We start from the raw sequence: 22,820 nt of genomic DNA, 5'->3' as shown, positions 1-22,820 counted from the left end.
TGTAAGAGCAGTCACACTATGGAACCTCTACTGTAAGAGCAGTCACACTATGGAACCTCTACAGTAAGAGCAGTCACACTATGGAACCTCTACAGTAAGAGTAGTCACACTATGGAACCTCTACTGTAAGATCGGTCACACTATGGAACCTCTACTGTAAGAGCAGTCACACTATGGAACCTCTACTGTAAGAGCAGTCACACTATGGCACCTCTACTGTAAGAGCAGTCACACTATGGAACCTCTACAGTAAGAGCAGTCACACTATGGAACCTCTACTGTAAGAGCAGTCACACTATGGAACCTCTACTGTAAGAGCAGTCACACTATGGACCCTCTACTGTAAGAGCAGTCACACTATGGAACCTCTACTGTATGATCAGTCACACTATGGAACCTCTACTGTAAGATCAGTCACACTATGGACCCTCTACTGTAAGATCAGTCACACTATGGAACCTCTACTGTAAGAGCAGTCACACTATGGAACCTCTACTGTAAGAGCAGTCACACTATGGAACCTCTACTGTAAGAGCAGCCACACTATGGAACCTCTACTGTAAGAGCAGTCACACTATGGAGCCTCTACTGTAAGAGCAGTCACACTATAGAACCTCTACTGTAAGATCAGTCACACTATGGAGCCTCTACTGTAAGAGCATTCACACTATAGAACCTCTACTGTAAGAGCAGTCACACTATGGAGCCTCTACTGTAAGAGCAGTCACACTATGGACCCTCTACTGTAAGAGCAGTCACACTATGGAACCTGTACTGTAAGAGCAGTCACACTATGGAGCCTCTACTGTAAGATCAGTCACACCATGGAAACTCTACTGTAAGATCGGTCACACTATGGAACCTCTACTGTAAGAGCAGTCACACTATGGAACCTCTACTGTAAGAGCAGTCACACTATGGAACCTCTACTGTAAGAGCAGTCACACTATAGAACCTCTACTGTAAGAGCAGTCACACTATGGACCCTCTACTGTAAGAACAGTCACACTATGGAACCTCTACTGTAAGAGCAGTCACACTATGCAACCTCTACTGTAAGAGCAGTCACACTATGGAACCTCTACTGTAAGAGCAGTCACACTATGGAACCTCTACTGTAAGATCAGTCACACTATGGAACCTCTACTGTAAGAGCAGTCACACTATGGAGCCTCTACTGTAAGAGCAGTCACACTATGGAAAATTCTACTGTAAGAGCAGTCACACTATGGAACCTCTACTGTAAGAGCAGTCACACTATGGAACCTCTACTGTAAGAGCAGTCACACTATGGACCCTCTACTGTAAGAGCAGTCACACTATGGACCCTCTACTGTAAGAGCAGTCACACTATGGAACCTCTACTGTAAGATCTGTCACACTATGGACCCTCTACTGTAAGATCAGTCACACTATGGAGCCTCTACTGTAAGAGCAGTCACACTATGGAACCTCTACTGTAAGAGCAGTCACACTATGGACCCTCTACTGTAAGAACAGTCACACTATGGAACCTCTACTGTAAGAGCAGTCACACTATGCAACCTCTACTGTAAGAGCAGTCACACTATGGAACCTCTACTGTAAGATCAGTCACACTATGGAACCTCTACTGTAAGAGCGGTCACACTATGGACCCTCTACTGTAAGAGCAGTCACACTATGGAAAATTCTACTGTAAGAGCAGTCACACTATGGAACCTCTACTGTAAGAGCAGTCACACTATGGACCCTCTACTGTAAGAGCAGTAACACTATGGACCCTCTACTGTAAGAGCAGTCACACTATGGAAAATTTTACTGTAAGACCAGTCACACTATGGAACCTCTACTGTAAGAGCAGTCACACTATGGAGCCTCTACTGTAAGAACAGTCACACTATGGAACCTCTACTGTAAGAGCAGTCACACTATGGAACCTCTACTGTAAGATCAGTCACACTATGGAACCTCTACTGTAAGAGCAGTCACACTATGGAACCTCTACTGTAAGATCAGTCACACTATGGAGCCTCTACTGTAAGAACAGTCACACTATGGAACCTCTACTGTAAGAGCAGTCACACTATGCAACCTCTACTGTAAGAGCAGTCACACTATGGAACCTCTACTGTAAGATCAGTCACACTATGGAACCTCTACTGTAAGAGCGGTCACACTATGGACCCTCTACTGTAAGAGCAGTCACACTATGGAAAATTCTACTGTAAGAGCAGTCACACTATGGAACCTCTACTGTAAGAGCAGTCACACTATGGACCCTCTACTGTAAGAGCGGTCACACTATGGAACCTCTACTGTAAGATCAGTCACACTATGGAACCTCTAGTGTAAGAGCGGTCACACTATGGAACCTCTACTGTAAGAGCGGTCACACTATGGAACCTCTACTGTAAGAACAGTCACACTATGGAGCCTCTACTGTAAGAGCAGTCACACTATGAAACCTCTACTGTAAGAGCAGTCACACTATGGAACCTCTACTGTAAGAACAGTCACACTATGGAGCCTCTACTGTAAGAGCAGTCACACTATGGAACCTCTATTGTAAGAGCAGTCACACTATGGAACCTCTACTGTAAGAGCAGTCACACTATGGAACCTCTACTGTAAGATCAGTCACACTATGGACCCTCTACTGTAAGAGCAGTCACACTACGGAACCTCTACTGTAAGAGCAGTCACACTATGGAGCCTCTACTGTAAGAGCAGTCACACTATGGAGCCTCTGCTGTAAGAGCAGTCACACTATGGAACCTCTACTGTAAGAGCAGTCACACTATGGAGCCTCTACTGTAAGAGCGGTCACACTATGGAGCCTCTACTGTAAGATCAGTCACACTATGGAACCTCTACTGTAAGATCAGTCACACTATAGAACCTCTACTGTAAGAGCAGTCACACTATGGAACCTCTACTGTAAGATCAGTCACACTATATAACCTCTACTGTAAGAGCAGTCACACTATGGAACCTCTACTGTAAGAGCAGTCACACTATGGAACCTCTACTGTAAGAGCAGTCACACTATGGAACCTCTACTGTAAGATCAGTCACACTATGGACCCTCTACTGTAAGAGCAGTCACACTACGGAACCTCTACTGTAAGAGCAGTCACACTATGGAGCCTCTACTGTAAGAGCAGTCACACTATGGAGCCTCTGCTGTAAGAGCAGTCACACTATGGAACCTCTACTGTAAGAGCAGTCACACTATGGAGCCTCTACTGTAAGAGCGGTCACACTATGGAGCCTCTACTGTAAGATCAGTCACACTATGGAACCTCTACTGTAAGAGCAGTCACACTATGAAACCTCTGCTGTAAGATCAGTCACACTATGGAACCTCTACTGTAAGAGCAGTCACACTATAAAACCTCTACTGTAAGAGCAGTCACACTATGGAGCCTCTACTGTAAGAGCAGTCACACTATGGACCCTCTACTGTAAGAGCAGTCACACTATAGAACCTCTACTGTAAGATCAATCACACTATGGAGCCTCTACTGTAAGAGCATTCACACTATAGAACCTCTACTGTAAGAGCAGTCACACTATGGAGCCTCTACTGTAAGAGCAGTCACACTATGGACCCTCTACTGTAAGAGCAGTCACACTATGGAACCTCTACTGTAAGAGCAGTCACACTATGGACCCTCTACTGTAAGAACAGTCACACTATGGAGCCTCTACTGTAAGAGCAGTCACACTATGGAACCTCTACTGTAAGATCAGTCACACTATGGCACCTCTACTGTAAGAGCAGTCACACTATGGAACCTCTACAGTAAGAGCAGTCACACGATGGAACCTCTACTGTAAGAGCAGTCACACTATGGAACCTCTACTGTAAGAGCAGTCACACTATGGTCCCTCTACTGTAAGAGCAGTCACACTATAGAACCTCTACTGTAAGATCAGTCACACTATGGAGCCTCTACTGTAAGAGCATTCACACTATAGAACCTCTACTGTAAGAGCAGTCACACTATGGAGCCTCTACTGTAAGAGCAGTCACACTATGGACCCTCTACTGTAAGAGCAGTCACACTATGGAACCTCTACTGTAAGAGCAGTCACACTATGGACCCTCTACTGTAAGAACAGTCACACTATGGAGCCTCTACTGTAAGAGCAGTCACACTATGGAACCTCTACTGTAAGAGCAGTCACACTATGGACCCTCTACTGTAAGAGCAGTCACACTATGCAACCTCTACTGTAAGAGCAGTCACACTATGGAACCTCTACTGTAAGAGCAGTCACACTATGGAACCTCTACTGTAAGATCAGTCACACTATGGAACCTCTACTGTAAGAGCAGTCACACTATGGACCCTCTACTGTAAGAGCAGTCACACTATGGAAAATTCTACTGTAAGAGCAGTCACACTATGGAACCTCTACTGTAAGAGCAGTCACACTATGGACCCTCTACAGTAAGAGCAGTCACACTATGGACCCTCTACTGTAAGAGCAGTCACACTATGGAACCTCTACTGTAAGAGCAGTCACACTATGGAACCTCTACTGTAAGAGCAGTCACACTATGGACCCTCTACTGTAAGAGCAGTCACACTATGGACCCTCTACTGTAAGAGCAGTCACACTATGGAACCTCTACTGTAAGATCAGTCACACTATGGACCCTCTACTGTAAGAACAGTCACACTATGGAGCCTCTACTGTAAGAGCAGTCACACTATGGAACCTCTACTGTAAGAGCAGTCACACTATGGACCCTCTACTGTAAGAACAGTCACACTATGTAACCTCTACTGTAAGAGCAGTCACACTATGCAACCTCTACTGTAAGAGCAGTCACACTATGGAACCTCTACTGTAAGAGCAGTCACACTATGGAACCTCTACTGTAAGAGCAGTCACACTATGGACCCTCTACTGTAAGAGCAGTCACACTATGGAAAATTCTACTGTAAGAGCAGTCACATTATGGAACCTCTACTGTAAGAGCAGTCACACTATGGACCCTCTACTGTAAGAGCAGTCACACTATGGACCCTCTACTGTAAGAGCAGTCACACTATGGAAAATTCTACTGTAAGACCAGTCACACTATGGAACCTCTACTGTAAGAGCAGTCACACTATGGAACCTCTACTGTAAGAGCAGTCACACTATGGACCCTCTACTGTAAGAGCAGTCACACTATGGACCCTCTACTGTAAGAGCAGTCACACTATGGAACCTCTACTGTAAGATCAGTCACACTATGGAACCTCTAGTGTAAGAGCGGTCACACTATGGAACCTCTACTGTAAGAGCGGTCACACTATGGAACCTCTACTGTAAGAACAGTCACACTATGGAGCCTCTACTGTAAGAGCAGTCACACTATGAAACCTCTACTGTAAGAGCAGTCACACTATGGAACCTCTACTGTAAGAACAGTCACACTATGGAGCCTCTACTGTAAGAGCAGTCACACTATGGAACCTCTATTGTAAGAGCAGTCACACTATGGAGCCTCTACTGTAAGATCAGTCACACTATGGAACCTCTACTGTAAGATCAGTCACACTATAGAACCTCTACTGTAAGAGCAGTCACACTATGGAACCTCTACTGTAAGATCAGTCACACTATAGAACCTCTACTGTAAGAGCAGTCACACTATGGAACCTCTACTGTAAGAGCAGTCACACTATGGAACCTCTACTGTAAGAGCAGTCACACTATGGAACCTCTACTGTAAGATCAGTCACACTATGGACCCTCTACTGTAAGAGCAGTCACACTACGGAACCTCTACTGTAAGAGCAGTCACACTATGGAGCCTCTACTGTAAGAGCAGTCACACTATGGAGCCTCTGCTGTAAGAGCAGTCACACTATGGAACCTCTACTGTAAGAGCAGTCACACTATGGAGCCTCTACTGTAAGAGCGGTCACACTATGGAGCCTCTACTGTAAGATCAGTCACACTATGGAACCTCTACTGTAAGAGCAGTCACACTATGAAACCTCTGCTGTAAGATCAGTCACACTATGGAACCTCTACTGTAAGAGCAGTCACACTATGGAACCTCTACTGTAAGAGCAGTCACACTATGAAACCTCTGCTGTAAGATCAGTCACACTATGGAACCTCTACTGTAAGAGCAGTCACACTATGGAGCCTCTACTGTAAGAGCAGTCACACTATGGAGCCTCTACTGTAAGATCAGTCACACTATGGAACCTCTACTGTAAGAGCAGTCACATTATGGAACCTCTACTGTAAGAGCAGTCACACTATGGAACCTCTACTGTAAGAGCAGTCACACTATGGAACCTCTACTGTAAGAGCAGTCACACTATGGAACCTCTACTGTAAGAGCAGTCACACTATGGAGCCTCTACTGTAAGAGCAGTCACACTATGGAACCTCTACTGTAAGAGAAGACACACTATGGAACCTCTACTGTAAGAGCGGTCACATTATGGAACCTCTACTGTAAGAACAGTCACACTATGGAGCCTCTACTGTAAGAGCAGTCACACTATGGAACCTCTACTGTAAGAGCAGTCACACTATGGAACCTCTACTGTAAGAGCAGTCACACTATGGAACCTCTACTGTAAGAGCAGTCACACTATGGAACATCTACTGTAAGAGCAGTCACACTATAGAACCTCTACTGTAAGAGCAGTCACACTATGGAACCTCTACTGTAAGAGCAGTCACACTATGGACCCTCTACTGTAAGAGCAGTCACACTATGAAACCTCTACTGTAAGAGCAGTCACACTATAAAACCTCTACTGTAAGAGCAGTCACACTATGAACCTCTACTGTAAGAGCAGTCACACTATGGAACCTCTACTGTAAGAGCAGTCACACTATGGACCCTCTACTGTAAGAGCAGTCACACTATGAAACCTCTACTGTAAGAGCAGTCACACTATAAAACCTCTACTGTAAGAGCAGTCACACTATGAACCTCTACTGTAAGAGCAGTCACACTATGGAACCTCTACTGTAAGAGCAGTCACACTATGGAACCTCTACAGTAAGAGCAGTCACACTATGGAACCTCTACAGTAAGAGTAGTCACACTATGGAACCTCTACTGTAAGATCGGTCACACTATGGAACCTCTACTGTAAGAGCAGTCACACTATGGAACCTCTACTGTAAGAGCAGTCACACTATGGCACCTCTACTGTAAGAGCAGTCACACTATGGAACCTCTACAGTAAGAGCAGTCACACTATGGAACCTCTACTGTAAGAGCAGTCACACTATGGAACCTCTACTGTAAGAGCAGTCACACTATGGACCCTCTACTGTAAGAGCAGTCACACTATGGAACCTCTACTGTATGATCAGTCACACTATGGAACCTCTACTGTAAGATCAGTCACACTATGGACCCTCTACTGTAAGATCAGTCACACTATGGAACCTCTACTGTAAGAGCAGTCACACTATGGAACCTCTACTGTAAGAGCAGTCACACTATGGAACCTCTACTGTAAGAGCAGCCACACTATGGAACCTCTACTGTAAGAGCAGTCACACTATGGAGCCTCTACTGTAAGAGCAGTCACACTATAGAACCTCTACTGTAAGATCAGTCACACTATGGAGCCTCTACTGTAAGAGCATTCACACTATAGAACCTCTACTGTAAGAGCAGTCACACTATGGAGCCTCTACTGTAAGAGCAGTCACACTATGGACCCTCTACTGTAAGAGCAGTCACACTATGGAACCTGTACTGTAAGAGCAGTCACACTATGGAGCCTCTACTGTAAGAGCAGTCACACTATGGAACCTCTACTGTAAGAGCAGTCACACTATGGACCCTCTACTGTAAGAACAGTCACACTATGGAACCTCTACTGTAAGAGCAGTCACACTATGCAACCTCTACTGTAAGAGCAGTCACACTATGGAACCTCTACTGTAAGAGCAGTCACACTATGGAACCTCTACTGTAAGATCAGTCACACTATGGAACCTCTACTGTAAGAGCAGTCACACTATGGACCCTCTACTGTAAGAGCAGTCACACTATGGAAAATTCTACTGTAAGAGCAGTCACACTATGGAACCTCTACTGTAAGAGCAGTCACACTATGGAACCTCTACTGTAAGAGCAGTCACACTATGGACCCTCTACTGTAAGAGCAGTCACACTATGGACCCTCTACTGTAAGAGCAGTCACACTATGGAACCTCTACTGTAAGATCAGTCACACTATGGACCCTCTACTGTAAGAACAGTCACACTATGGAGCCTCTACTGTAAGAGCAGTCACACTATGGAACCTCTACTGTAAGAGCAGTCACACTATGGACCCTCTACTGTAAGAACAGTCACACTATGGAACCTCTACTGTAAGAGCAGTCACACTATGCAACCTCTACTGTAAGAGCAGTCACACTATGGAGCCTCTACTGTAAGATCAGTCACACTATGGAACCTCTACTGTAAGAGCGGTCACACTATGGACCCTCTACTGTAAGAGCAGTCACACTATGGAAAATTCTACTGTAAGAGCAGTCACACTATGGAACCTCTACTGTAAGAGCAGTCACACTATGGACCCTCTACTGTAAGAGCAGTCACACTATGGACCCTCTACTGTAAGAGCAGTCACACTATGGAAAATTTTACTGTAAGACCAGTCACACTATGGAACCTCTACTGTAAGAGCAGTCACACTATGGAGCCTCTACTGTAAGAACAGTCACACTATGGAACCTCTACTGTAAGAGCAGTCACACTATGGAACCTCTACTGTAAGATCAGTCACACTATGGAACCTCTACTGTAAGAGCAGTCACACTATGGAACCTCTACTGTAAGATCAGTCACACTATGGAGCCTCTACTGTAAGAGCAGTCACACTACGGAACCTCTACTGTAAGAGCAGTCACACTATGGAACCTCTACTGTAAGAGCAGTCACACTATGGAACCTCTACTGTAAGATCAGTCACACTATGGACCCTCTACTGTAAGAGCAGTCACACTACGGAACCTCTACTGTAAGAGCAGTCACACTATGGAGCCTCTACTGTAAGAGCAGTCACACTATGGAACCTCTACTGTAAGAGCAGTCACACTATGGAACCTCTACTGTAAGAGCAGTCACACTATGGAACCTCTACTGTAAGAGCAGTCACACTATGGAGCCTCTACTGTAAGAGCAGTAACACTATGGAACCTCTACTGTAAGATCAGTCACACTATGGAACCTCTACTGTAAGAGAAGACACACTATGGAACCTCTGCTGTAAGATCAGTCACACTATGGAACCTCTACTGTAAGAGCAGTCACACTATGGAACCTCTACTGTAAGAGCAGTCACACTATGGAGCCTCTACTCTAAGAGCGGTCACATTATGGAACCTCTACTGTAAGAACAGTCACACTATGGAGCCTCTACTGTAAGAGCAGTCACACTATGGAACCTCTATTGTAAGAGCAGTCACACTATGAAGCCTCTACTGTAAGATCAGTCACACTATGGAACCTCTACTGTAAGAGAAGACACACTATGGAACCTCTGCTGTAAGATCAGTCACACTATGGAACCTCTACTGTAAGAGCAGTCACACTATGGAACCTCTACTGTAAGAGCAGTCACACTATGGAGCCTCTACTCTAAGAGCGGTCACATTATGGAACCTCTACTGTAAGAACAGTCACACTATGGAGCCTCTACTGTAAGAGCAGTCACACTATGGAACCTCTATTGTAAGAGCAGTCACACTATGGAACCTCTATTGTAAGAGCAGTCACACTATGAAACCTCTACTGTAAGAGCAGTCACACTATGGAACCTCTACTGTAAGAACAGTCACACTATGGAGCCTCTACTGTAAGAGCAGTCACACTATGGAACCTCTATTGTAAGAGCAGTCACACTATGGAACCTCTACTGTAAGAGCAGTCACAATATGGAGCCTCTACTGTAAGATCAGTCACACTATGGAACCTCTACTGTAAGATCAGTCACACTATAGAACCTCTACTGTAAGAGCAGTCACACTATAGAACCTCTACTGTAATAGCAGTCACACTATGGAACCTCTACTGTAAGAGCAGTCACACTACGGAACCTCTACTGTAAGAGCAGTCACACTATGGAACCTCTACTGTAAGAGCAGTCACACTATGGAACCTCTACTGTAAGATCAGTCACACTATGGACCCTCTACTGTAAGAGCAGTCACACTATGGAACCTCTACTGTAAGAGCAGTCACACTATAGAACCTCTACTGTAAGAGCAGTCACACTACGGAACCTCTACTGTAAGAGCAGTCACACTATGAAACCTCTGCTGTAAGATCAGTCACACTATGGAACCTCTACTGTAAGAGCAGTCACACTATGGAGCCTCTACTGTAAGAGCAGTCACACTATGGAGCCTCTACTGTAAGATCAGTCACACTATGGAACCTCTACTGTAAGAGCAGTCACATTATGGAACCTCTACTGTAAGAGCAGTCACACTATGGAACCTCTACTGTAAGAGCAGTCACACTATGGAGCCTCTACTGTAAGAGCAGTCACACTATGGAACCTCTACTGTAAGAGCAGTCACACTATGGAACCTCTACTGTAAGAGCAGTCACACTATGGAACCTCTACTGTAAGAGCAGTCACACTATGGAACATCTACTGTAAGAGCAGTCACACTATAGAACCTCTACTGTAAGAGCAGTCACACTATGGAACCTCTACTGTAAGAGCAGTCACACTATGGACCCTCTACTGTAAGAGCAGTCACACTATGAAACCTCTACTGTAAGAGCAGTCACACTATAAAACCTCTACTGTAAGAGCAGTCACACTATGAACCTCTACTGTAAGAGCAGTCACACTATGGAACCTCTACTGTAAGAGCAGTCACACTATGGACCCTCTACTGTAAGAGCAGTCACACTATGAAACCTCTACTGTAAGAGCAGTCACACTATAAAACCTCTACTGTAAGAGCAGTCACACTATGAACCTCTACTGTAAGAGCAGTCACACTATGGAACCTCTACTGTAAGAGCAGTCACACTATGGAACCTCTACAGTAAGAGCAGTCACACTATGGAACCTCTACAGTAAGAGTAGTCACACTATGGAACCTCTACTGTAAGATCGGTCACACTATGGAACCTCTACTGTAAGAGCAGTCACACTATGGAACCTCTACTGTAAGAGCAGTCACACTATGGCACCTCTACTGTAAGAGCAGTCACACTATGGAACCTCTACAGTAAGAGCAGTCACACTATGGAACCTCTACTGTAAGAGCAGTCACACTATGGAACCTCTACTGTAAGAGCAGTCACACTATGGACCCTCTAATGTAAGAGCAGTCACACTATGGAACCTCTACTGTATGATCAGTCACACTATGGAACCTCTACTGTAAGATCAGTCACACTATGGACCCTCTACTGTAAGATCAGTCACACTATGGAACCTCTACTGTAAGAGCAGTCACACTATGGAACCTCTACTGTAAGAGCAGTCACACTATGGAACCTCTACTGTAAGAGCAGCCACACTATGGAACCTCTACTGTAAGAGCAGTCACACTATGGAGCCTCTACTGTAAGAGCAGTCACACTATAGAACCTCTACTGTAAGATCAGTCACACTATGGAGCCTCTACTGTAAGAGCATTCACACTATAGAACCTCTACTGTAAGAGCAGTCACACTATGGAGCCTCTACTGTAAGAGCAGTCACACTATGGACCCTCTACTGTAAGAGCAGTCACACTATGGAACCTGTACTGTAAGAGCAGTCACACTATGGAGCCTCTACTGTAAGAGCAGTCACACTATGGAACCTCTACTGTAAGAGCAGTCACACTATGGACCCTCTACTGTAAGAACAGTCACACTATGGAACCTCTACTGTAAGAGCAGTCACACTATGCAACCTCTACTGTAAGAGCAGTCACACTATGGAACCTCTACTGTAAGAGCAGTCACACTATGGAACCTCTACTGTAAGATCAGTCACACTATGGAACCTCTACTGTAAGAGCAGTCACACTATGGACCCTCTACTGTAAGAGCAGTCACACTATGGAAAATTCTACTGTAAGAGCAGTCACACTATGGAACCTCTACTGTAAGAGCAGTCACACTATGGAACCTCTACTGTAAGAGCAGTCACACTATGGACCCTCTACTGTAAGAGCAGTCACACTATGGACCCTCTACTGTAAGAGCAGTCACACTATGGAACCTCTACTGTAAGATCAGTCACACTATGGACCCTCTACTGTAAGAACAGTCACACTATGGAGCCTCTACTGTAAGAGCAGTCACACTATGGAACCTCTACTGTAAGAGCAGTCACACTATGGACCCTCTACTGTAAGAACAGTCACACTATGGAACCTCTACTGTAAGAGCAGTCACACTATGCAACCTCTACTGTAAGAGCAGTCACACTATGGAGCCTCTACTGTAAGATCAGTCACACTATGGAACCTCTACTGTAAGAGCGGTCACACTATGGACCCTCTACTGTAAGAGCAGTCACACTATGGAAAATTCTACTGTAAGAGCAGTCACACTATGGAACCTCTACTGTAAGAGCAGTCACACTATGGACCCTCTACTGTAAGAGCAGTCACACTATGGACCCTCTACTGTAAGAGCAGTCACACTATGGAAAATTTTACTGTAAGACCAGTCACACTATGGAACCTCTACTGTAAGAGCAGTCACACTATGGAGCCTCTACTGTAAGAACAGTCACACTATGGAACCTCTACTGTAAGAGCAGTCACACTATGGAACCTCTACTGTAAGATCAGTCACACTATGGAACCTCTACTGTAAGAGCAGTCACACTATGGAACCTCTACTGTAAGATCAGTCACACTATGGAGCCTCTACTGTAAGAGCAGTCACACTACGGAACCTCTACTGTAAGAGCAGTCACACTATGGAACCTCTACTGTAAGAGCAGTCACACTATGGAACCTCTACTGTAAGATCAGTCACACTATGGACCCTCTACTGTAAGAGCAGTCACACTACGGAACCTCTACTGTAAGAGCAGTCACACTATGGAGCCTCTACTGTAAGAGCAGTCACACTATGGAACCTCTACTGTAAGAGCAGTCACACTATGGAACCTCTACTGTAAGAGCAGTCACACTATGGAACCTCTACTGTAAGAGCAGTCACACTATGAAGCCTCTACTGTAAGATCAGTCACACTATGGAACCTCTACTGTAAGAGAAGACACACTATGGAACCTCTGCTGTAAGATCAGTCACACTATGGAACCTCTACTGTAAGAGCAGTCACACTATGGAACCTCTACTGTAAGAGCAGTCACACTATGGAGCCTCTACTCTAAGAGCGGTCACATTATGGAACCTCTACTGTAAGAACAGTCACACTATGGAGCCTCTACTGTAAGAGCAGTCACACTATGGAACCTCTATTGTAAGAGCAGTCACACTATGGAACCTCTATTGTAAGAGCAGTCACACTATGAAACCTCTACTGTAAGAGCAGTCACACTATGGAACCTCTACTGTAAGAACAGTCACACTATGGAGCCTCTACTGTAAGAGCAGTCACACTATGGAACCTCTATTGTAAGAGCAGTCACACTATGGAACCTCTACTGTAAGAGCAGTCACAATATGGAGCCTCTACTGTAAGATCAGTCACACTATGGAACCTCTACTGTAAGATCAGTCACACTATAGAACCTCTACTGTAAGAGCAGTCACACTATAGAACCTCTACTGTAAGAGCAGTCACACTACGGAACCTCTACTGTAAGAGCAGTCACACTATGGAACCTCTACTGTAAGAGCAGTCACACTATGGAACCTCTACTGTAAGATCAGTCACACTATGGACCCTCTACTGTAAGAGCAGTCACACTATGGAACCTCTACTGTAAGAGCAGTCACACTATAGAACCTCTACTGTAAGAGCAGTCACACTACGGAACCTCTACTGTAAGAGCAGTCACACTATGAAACCTCTGCTGTAAGATCAGTCACACTATGGAACCTCTACTGTAAGAGCAGTCACACTATGGAGCCTCTACTGTAAGAGCAGTCACACTATGGAGCCTCTACTGTAAGATCAGTCACACTATGGAACCTCTACTGTAAGAGCAGTCACATTATGGAACCTCTACTGTAAGAGCAGTCACACTATGGAACCTCTACTGTAAGAGCAGTCACACTATGGAACCTCTACTGTAAGAGCAGTCACACTATGGAACCTCTACTGTAAGAGCAGTCACACTATGGAGCCTCTACTGTAAGAGCAGTCACACTATGGAACCTCTACTGTAAGAGAAGACACACTATGGAACCTCTACTGTAAGAGCAGTCACACTATGGAGCCTCTACTGTAAGAGCAGTCACACTATGGAACCTCTGCTGTAAGAGCAGTCACACTATGGAACCTCTACTGTAAGAACAGTCACACTATGGAGCCTCTACTGTAAGAGCAGTCACACTATGGAACCTCTACTGTAAGAGCAGTCACACTATGGAACCTCTACTGTAAGAGCAGTCACACTATGGAACCTCTACTGTAAGAGCAGTCACGCTATGGAACATCTACTGTAAGAGCAGTCACACTATAGAACCTCTACTGTAAGAGCAGTCACACTATGGAACCTCTACTGTAAGAGCAGTCACACTATGGAACCTCTACTGTAAGAGCAGTCACACTATGGAACCTCTACTGTAAGATCAGTCACACTATGGACCCTCTACTGTAAGAGCAGTCACACTATGGAACCTCTACTGTAAGAGCAGTCACACTATAGAACCTCTACTGTAAGAGCAGTCACACTACGGAACCTCTACTGTAAGAGCAGTCACACTATGAAACCTCTGCTGTAAGATCAGTCACACTATGGAACCTCTACTGTAAGAGCAGTCACACTATGGAGCCTCTACTGTAAGAGCAGTCACACTATGGAGCCTCTACTGTAAGATCAGTCACACTATGGAACCTCTACTGTAAGAGCAGTCACATTATGGAACCTCTACTGTAAGAGCAGTCACACTATGGAACCTCTACTGTAAGAGCAGTCACACTATGGAACCTCTACTGTAAGAGCAGTCACACTATGGAACCTCTACTGTAAGAGCAGTCACACTATGGAGCCTCTACTGTAAGAGCAGTCACACTATGGAACCTCTACTGTAAGAGAAGACACACTATGGAACCTCTACTGTAAGAGCGGTCACATTATGGAACCTCTACTGTAAGAACAGTCACACTATGGAGCCTCTACTGTAAGAGCAGTCACACTATGGAACCTCTACTGTAAGAGCAGTCACACTATGGAACCTCTACTGTAAGAGCAGTCACACTATGGAACCTCTACTGTAAGAGCAGTCACACTATGGAACATCTACTGTAAGAGCAGTCACACTATAGAACCTCTACTGTAAGAGCAGTCACACTATGGAACCTCTACTGTAAGAGCAGTCACACTATGGACCCTCTACTGTAAGAGCAGTCACACTATGAAACCTCTACTGTAAGAGCAGTCACACTATAAAACCTCTACAGTAAGAGCAGTCACACTATGAACCTCTACTGTAAGAGCAGTCACACTATGGAACCTCTACTGTAAGAGCAGTCACACTATGGACCCTCTACTGTAAGAGCAGTCACACTATGAAACCTCTACTGTAAGAGCAGTCACACTATAAAACCTCTACTGTAAGAGCAGTCACACTATGAACCTCTACTGTAAGAGCAGTCACACTATGGAACCTCTACTGTAAGAGCAGTCACACTATGGAACCTCTACAGTAAGAGCAGTCACACTATGGAACCTCTACAGTAAGAGTAGTCACACTATGGAACCTCTACTGTAAGATCGGTCACACTATGGAACCTCTACTGTAAGAGCAGTCACACTATGGAACCTCTACTGTAAGAGCAGTCACACTATGGCACCTCTACTGTAAGAGCAGTCACACTATGGAACCTCTACAGTAAGAGCAGTCACACTATGGAACCTCTACTGTAAGAGCAGTCACACTATGGAACCTCTACTGTAAGAGCAGTCACACTATGGACCCTCTACTGTAAGAGCAGTCACACTATGGAACCTCTACTGTATGATCAGTCACACTATGGAACCTCTACTGTAAGATCAGTCACACTATGGACCCTCTACTGTAAGATCAGTCACACTATGGAACCTCTACTGTAAGAGCAGTCACACTATGGAACCTCTACTGTAAGAGCAGTCACACTATGGAACCTCTACTGTAAGAGCAGCCACACTATGGAACCTCTACTGTAAGAGCAGTCACACTATGGAGCCTCTACTGTAAGAGCAGTCACACTATAGAACCTCTACTGTAAGATCAGTCACACTATGGAGCCTCTACTGTAAGAGCATTCACACTATAGAACCTCTACTGTAAGAGCAGTCACACTATGGAGCCTCTACTGTAAGAGCAGTCACACTATGGACCCTCTACTGTAAGAGCAGTCACACTATGGAACCTGTACTGTAAGAGCAGTCACACTATGGAGCCTCTACTGTAAGAGCAGTCACACTATGGAACCTCTACTGTAAGAGCAGTCACACTATGGACCCTCTACTGTAAGAACAGTCACACTATGGAACCTCTACTGTAAGAGCAGTCACACTATGCAACCTCTACTGTAAGAGCAGTCACACTATGGAACCTCTACTGTAAGAGCAGTCACACTATGGAACCTCTACTGTAAGATCAGTCACACTATGGAACCTCTACTGTAAGAGCAGTCACACTATGGAGCCTCTACTGTAAGAGCAGTCACACTATGGAAAATTCTACTGTAAGAGCAGTCACACTATGGAACCTCTACTGTAAGAGCAGTCACACTATGGAACCTCTACTGTAAGAGCAGTCACACTATGGACCCTCTACTGTAAGAGCAGTCACACTATGGACCCTCTACTGTAAGAGCAGTCACACTATGGAACCTCTACTGTAAGATCTGTCACACTATGGACCCTCTACTGTAAGATCAGTCACACTATGGAGCCTCTACTGTAAGAGCAGTCACACTATGGAACCTCTACTGTAAGAGCAGTCACACTATGGACCCTCTACTGTAAGAACAGTCACACTATGGAACCTCTACTGTAAGAGCAGTCACACTATGCAACCTCTACTGTAAGAGCAGTCACACTATGGAACCTCTACTGTAAGATCAGTCACACTATGGAACCTCTACTGTAAGAGCGGTCACACTATGGACCCTCTACTGTAAGAGCAGTCACACTATGGAAAATTCTACTGTAAGAGCAGTCACACTATGGAACCTCTACTGTAAGAGCAGTCACACTATGGACCCTCTACTGTAAGAGCAGTCACACTATGGACCCTCTACTGTAAGAGCAGTCACACTATGGAAAATTTTACTGTAAGACCAGTCACACTATGGAACCTCTACTGTAAGAGCAGTCACACTATGGAGCCTCTACTGTAAGAACAGTCACACTATGGAACCTCTACTGTAAGAGCAGTCACACTATGGAACCTCTACTGTAAGATCAGTCACACTATGGAACCTCTACTGTAAGAGCAGTCACACTATGGAACCTCTACTGTAAGATCAGTCACACTATGGAGCCTCTACTGTAAGAACAGTCACACTATGGAACCTCTACTGTAAGAGCAGTCACACTATGCAACCTCTACTGTAAGAGCAGTCACACTATGGAACCTCTACTGTAAGATCAGTCACACTATGGAACCTCTACTGTAAGAGCGGTCACACTATGGACCCTCTACTGTAAGAGCAGTCACACTATGGAAAATTCTACTGTAAGAGCAGTCACACTATGGAACCTCTACTGTAAGAGCAGTCACACTATGGACCCTCTACTGTAAGAGCGGTCACACTATGGAACCTCTACTGTAAGATCAGTCACACTATGGAACCTCTACTGTAAGAGCGGTCACACTATGGAACCTCTACTGTAAGAACAGTCACACTATGGAGCCTCTACTGTAAGAGCAGTCACACTATGAAACCTCTACTGTAAGAGCAGTCACACTATGGAACCTCTACTGTAAGAACAGTCACACTATGGAGCCTCTACTGTAAGAGCAGTCACACTATGGAACCTCTATTGTAAGAGCAGTCACACTATGGAACCTCTACTGTAAGAGCAGTCACACTATGGAACCTCTACTGTAAGATCAGTCACACTATGGACCCTCTACTGTAAGAGCAGTCACACTACGGAACCTCTACTGTAAGAGCAGTCACACTATGGAGCCTCTACTGTAAGAGCAGTCACACTATGGAGCCTCTGCTGTAAGAGCAGTCACACTATGGAACCTCTACTGTAAGAGCAGTCACACTATGGAGCCTCTACTGTAAGAGCGGTCACACTATGGAGCCTCTACTGTAAGATCAGTCACACTATGGAACCTCTACTGTAAGATCAGTCACACTATAGAACCTCTACTGTAAGAGCAGTCACACTATGGAACCTCTACTGTAAGATCAGTCACACTATATAACCTCTACTGTAAGAGCAGTCACACTATGGAACCTCTACTGTAAGAGCAGTCACACTATGGAACCTCTACTGTAAGAGCAGTCACACTATGGAACCTCTACTGTAAGATCAGTCACACTATGGTCCCTCTACTGTAAGAGCAGTCACACTACGGAACCTCTACTGTAAGAGCAGTCACACTATGGAGCCTCTACTGTAAGAGCAGTCACACTATGGAGCCTCTGCTGTAAGAGCAGTCACACTATGGAACCTCTACTGTAAGAGCAGTCACACTATGGAGCCTCTACTGTAAGAGCGGTCACACTATGGAGCCTCTACTGTAAGATCAGTCACACTATGGAACCTCTACTGTAAGAGCAGTCACACTATGAAACCTCTGCTGTAAGATCAGTCACACTATGGAACCTCTACTGTAAGAGCAGTCACACTATGGAACCTCTACTGTAAGAGCAGTCACACTATGAAACCTCTGCTGTAAGATCAGTCACACTATGGAACCTCTACTGTAAGAGCAGTCACACTATGGAGCCTCTACTGTAAGAGCAGTCACACTATGGAGCCTCTACTGTAAGATCAGTCACACTATGGAACCTCTACTGTAAGAGCAGTCACATTATGGAACCTCTACTGTAAGAGCAGTCACACTATGGAACCTCTACTGTAAGAGCAGTCACACTATGGAACCTCTACTGTAAGAGCAGTCACACTATGGTACCTCTACTGTAAGAGCAGTCACAATATGGACCCTCTACTGTAAGATCAGTCACACTATGGAACCTCTGCTGTAAGATCAGTCACACTATGGAACCTCTGCTGTAAGATCAGTCACACTATGGAACCTCTACTGTAAGAGCCGTCACACTATGGAACCTCTACTGTAAGAGCAGTCACACTATGGAGCCTCTACTGTAAGAGCAGTCACACTATGGAACCTCTACTGTAAGAGCAGTCACACTATGGAGCCTCTACTGTAAGAGCAGTCACACTATGGAACTCTACTGTAAGAGCAGTCACATTATGGAACCTCTACTGTAAGAGCAGTCACACTATGGAACCTCTACTGTAAGAGCAGTCACACTATGGAGCCTCTACTGTAAGATCAGTCACACCATGGAACCTCTACTGTAAGATCAGTCACACCATGGAACCTCTACTGTAAGAGCAGTCACACTATGGAACCTCTACTGTAAGAGCAGTCACACTATGGAACCTCTACTGTAAGAGCAGTCACACTATGAAACCTCTACTGTAAGAGCAGTCACACTATGGAACCTCTACTGTAAGAGCAGTCACACTATGGAGCCTCTACTGTAAGATCAGTCACACTATGGAACCTCTACTGTAAGAGCAGTCACACTATGGAGCCTCTACTGTAAGATCAGTCACACTATGGAACCTCTACTGTAAGAGCAGTCACACTATGGAGCCTCTACTGTAAGATCAGTCACAATATGGACCCTCTACTGTAAGATCAGTCACACTATGGAACCTCTACTGTAAGAGCAGTCACACTATGGAACCTCTACTGTAAGAGCAGTCACACTATTTAATCTCTACAGTAAGAGCAGTCACACTATGATTGTGCCACTCACCGATTGCGCCGGACACCACGGAGGTCATACAGGACGTGGCGGTGGCGGAGCAGTTGGCCGCGGTCATGCAGTTGGTGTTGCTGTTCTGAGACGTGCAGGTGTAGCAGCTTAAGGTGTAAACTGAAAGAAACAAAACAAATAATCATCCAATAAATAGACCAGGAAAATGTGGGCCTACAATCCCCAGCATTGCCTCCCAACCGGAGCTCAGGCCTTATAACGCCCGGAATGGCCACGGCCCCACTGACAAAAAGGAATGACATCAATAAAAATGATCCTTATGTCTGAAGAGCGCAATTGAGACGTTTCTTGGATCTGTTTCTGGGAAGGCTGGGTGACATTAATATGACCCTTATAGGGGTTGTCATCCAGCTTTCCCAGACTCCTGAATGATGTCATTTCTAACCTTGTATCACAATGTAAAGTTGTCTTTCAGCACTCTAAGAAAGCTGAGTAAAATATCACGTAATCTTTGTTGTATCCCATCGTTTTAGCAATATTCGTCTTCTGAGCAGTTTAAACTTTTTGCCGCTCCTTCTATTGCGCATTTTACCCGATAGTGAAAAAGAAAATTGGCACATATCGGACACATTTTACAACCGCAGATCACCAACGATGGCTGCTCGCTATCATCACCTTGGCGTTTCTTTGACCACGCCATTTAAACCTGGGGAGAAGATGTGAACGCTGTGCAGATTCGTACCCAGGACTCTGGTGTGCAGTGTGATAGATGAGATAATATAGAGAGACTTTATTGATCCCCGGAGGGAAATGAATAACAGTCATTTCATTGCTCCAAAGTAACAATAAAAACAATAACATTAGAACATTTCATAAACTAATAAGACATAAATAACAATACAATAAAATTCCCATCTCTGACCCAAACACTGATTCTAAACAACCATGACATACAAATATAGCCGTTGGCGAGAAAGTCTTCCTATATCTGTCTTTTCTGCACTTCAATTGAATGTTTCCTTTACTGAAGATACAATAATAGAGATTACAGCCCAGAAACGTACCTGTGCCCGTACAGAGCGCAGCGACCAGGAGGAGGATTGTGTAGGCGGCCATGGCTGTACGTCAGTGGAGGGCTGAGATACACGGCGGATATTCTTCAGATCCTTACCTGTAATTAGAGGTCACTATCAGCAGCAAATAGCAGCGTACTAAGGCCCCATTCACACCACCAGATTTTATCCCTCCCGTAAATACGAGTCCTTTGTCACACGTTTTTAACCCGTATTTACAGACCCGTAAAAAAAGGGGGGCTGGAAATGATGTCACAATCATGTCCAAACCCCTTAAAAGGGTCATATGATCGCTCAGACGCCATTTTCTCCGCTTCTCTTCATTCAAAAATTTCAATTCTTCTATGTGCCTGCCCGTGCCGTAATTACGGATCAAAATATGACATGTTCTATATTTTTCAATGGCCCGGGCACCTTCCCGTACGCAAGCAGGAAGGTACCCGTGGCCAATAGAATTCTATGGGCACGCAATTACGGGCCTTAATTACGGCCCGTCATTACGGGCATTTTTATGGTCGTGTGCATGTGGCCTATCATAGTAAAATAGTAACAGTAAAATAGTAACATAGTATGTCAAGCTGAAAAAAGACACATCCATCAAGTTCAGTCTAAAATCCTGCAATGTTGATCTAGAGCAGGGATCTCAAGCACGCGGCCCGCGGGCCGCATGCGGCCCCTGGGGCTGTCATCTGCGGCCCGCGGGACACAGAGCCGCTAGTATCGGCTCTGCTCTGAGACTCTGGAATTCCCTGACATCGCTGTCCACATATGAACAGCGATGTCTGGGGCTTCCCCAGAGCCGGAGTCCCGAGCAGAGCGCTAGTACAGGCTCTGCTCCGGGACTCTGTGGAATTCCCTGACATCGCTGCCCATATGTGGACAGTGTGTCAGGGTCTTCCCCAGAGCGGAGTCCTGGGAAAAGCGCTATTATCGGCTCTGCTCCGGGACTCTGGGGAAGCCTCTGACATCGCTGTCCATACATCGACAATGATGTCAGGGGCTTCCCCAGAGCAGGAGTCCCAGTGATGTCAGGAACACAGCTGGAGTCCCAGGAAGAGCCTACTATCGATCTGCCTGGGACTCCAGCTCTGGGGTTGCCCCTGACATCTCTGTCCATATATGGACAGTGATGTCAGGAGCAGAGCTGGAATCCCAGGCAGAGTGCCAGAAGCGGCTCTGCTCCGAGACTCCAGCTCTGGACAAGCCCCTGACATCACTGTGGTAGCATCTGCGGAGGGCACTGTGACAGCATCTACGGAGAGCACTGTGGCAGAATGTACAGAGGGTACTGTGGCAGCCTCTACAGAGGGCACTGTAGCAGCCTCTACAGAGGGCACTGTGGCAGCCTCTACAGAGGGCACTGTAGCAGCCTCTACAGAGGGCACTGTGGCAGCCTCTACAGAGGGCACTGTGGCAGCCTCTACAGAGGGCAGTGTGGCATTATCTACAAGTGGGTGTGTGGCAGTATCTGAAGAGGACACTGGCATTATCTAAGGGTGTGTTGCATTATCTACAGAGGGCACTGTGGCCTTATCTAGGGGTGTGTTGCATTATCTACAGAGGGCACTGCGGCAGCATCTACAGAGGGCACTGCGGCAGCATCCACAGAGGGCACAGCGGCAGCATCCACAGAGGGCACTGCGGCAGCATCCACAGAGGGCACAGCGGCAGCATCCACAGAGGG

At 45.5% G+C, this 22,820-nt stretch overlaps 1 protein-coding gene across 1 annotated transcript in view; it reads right to left on the bottom strand.

Moving 5' to 3' along the window:
- LOC142717123 (lymphocyte antigen 6E-like) overlaps positions 1-21,235 on the bottom strand; it is a 29,039-nt gene extending 7,804 nt beyond the window's left edge. Inside the window, exons 1-2 of the mRNA XM_075848729.1 lie at positions 21,128-21,235; positions 20,103-20,222 (exon numbers count right to left, since the gene is read on the bottom strand). Of these exons, the coding sequence (XP_075704844.1) occupies positions 20,103-20,222; positions 21,128-21,179 (172 nt within the window). The 5' untranslated portion in view covers positions 21,180-21,235. The remainder of the gene's footprint in view (positions 1-20,102; positions 20,223-21,127) is intronic.
- Between the last annotated feature and the right edge of the window lie 1,585 nt (positions 21,236-22,820).

Source organism: Rhinoderma darwinii, unplaced genomic scaffold (genome assembly GCF_050947455.1).
Source record: "Rhinoderma darwinii isolate aRhiDar2 unplaced genomic scaffold, aRhiDar2.hap1 Scaffold_4544, whole genome shotgun sequence".
Lineage (NCBI taxonomy): Eukaryota > Metazoa > Chordata > Amphibia > Anura > Rhinodermatidae > Rhinoderma > Rhinoderma darwinii.
Note: the sequence above shows the minus strand (reverse complement) of the source record. Positions and strands in the feature narration are given on the sequence as shown.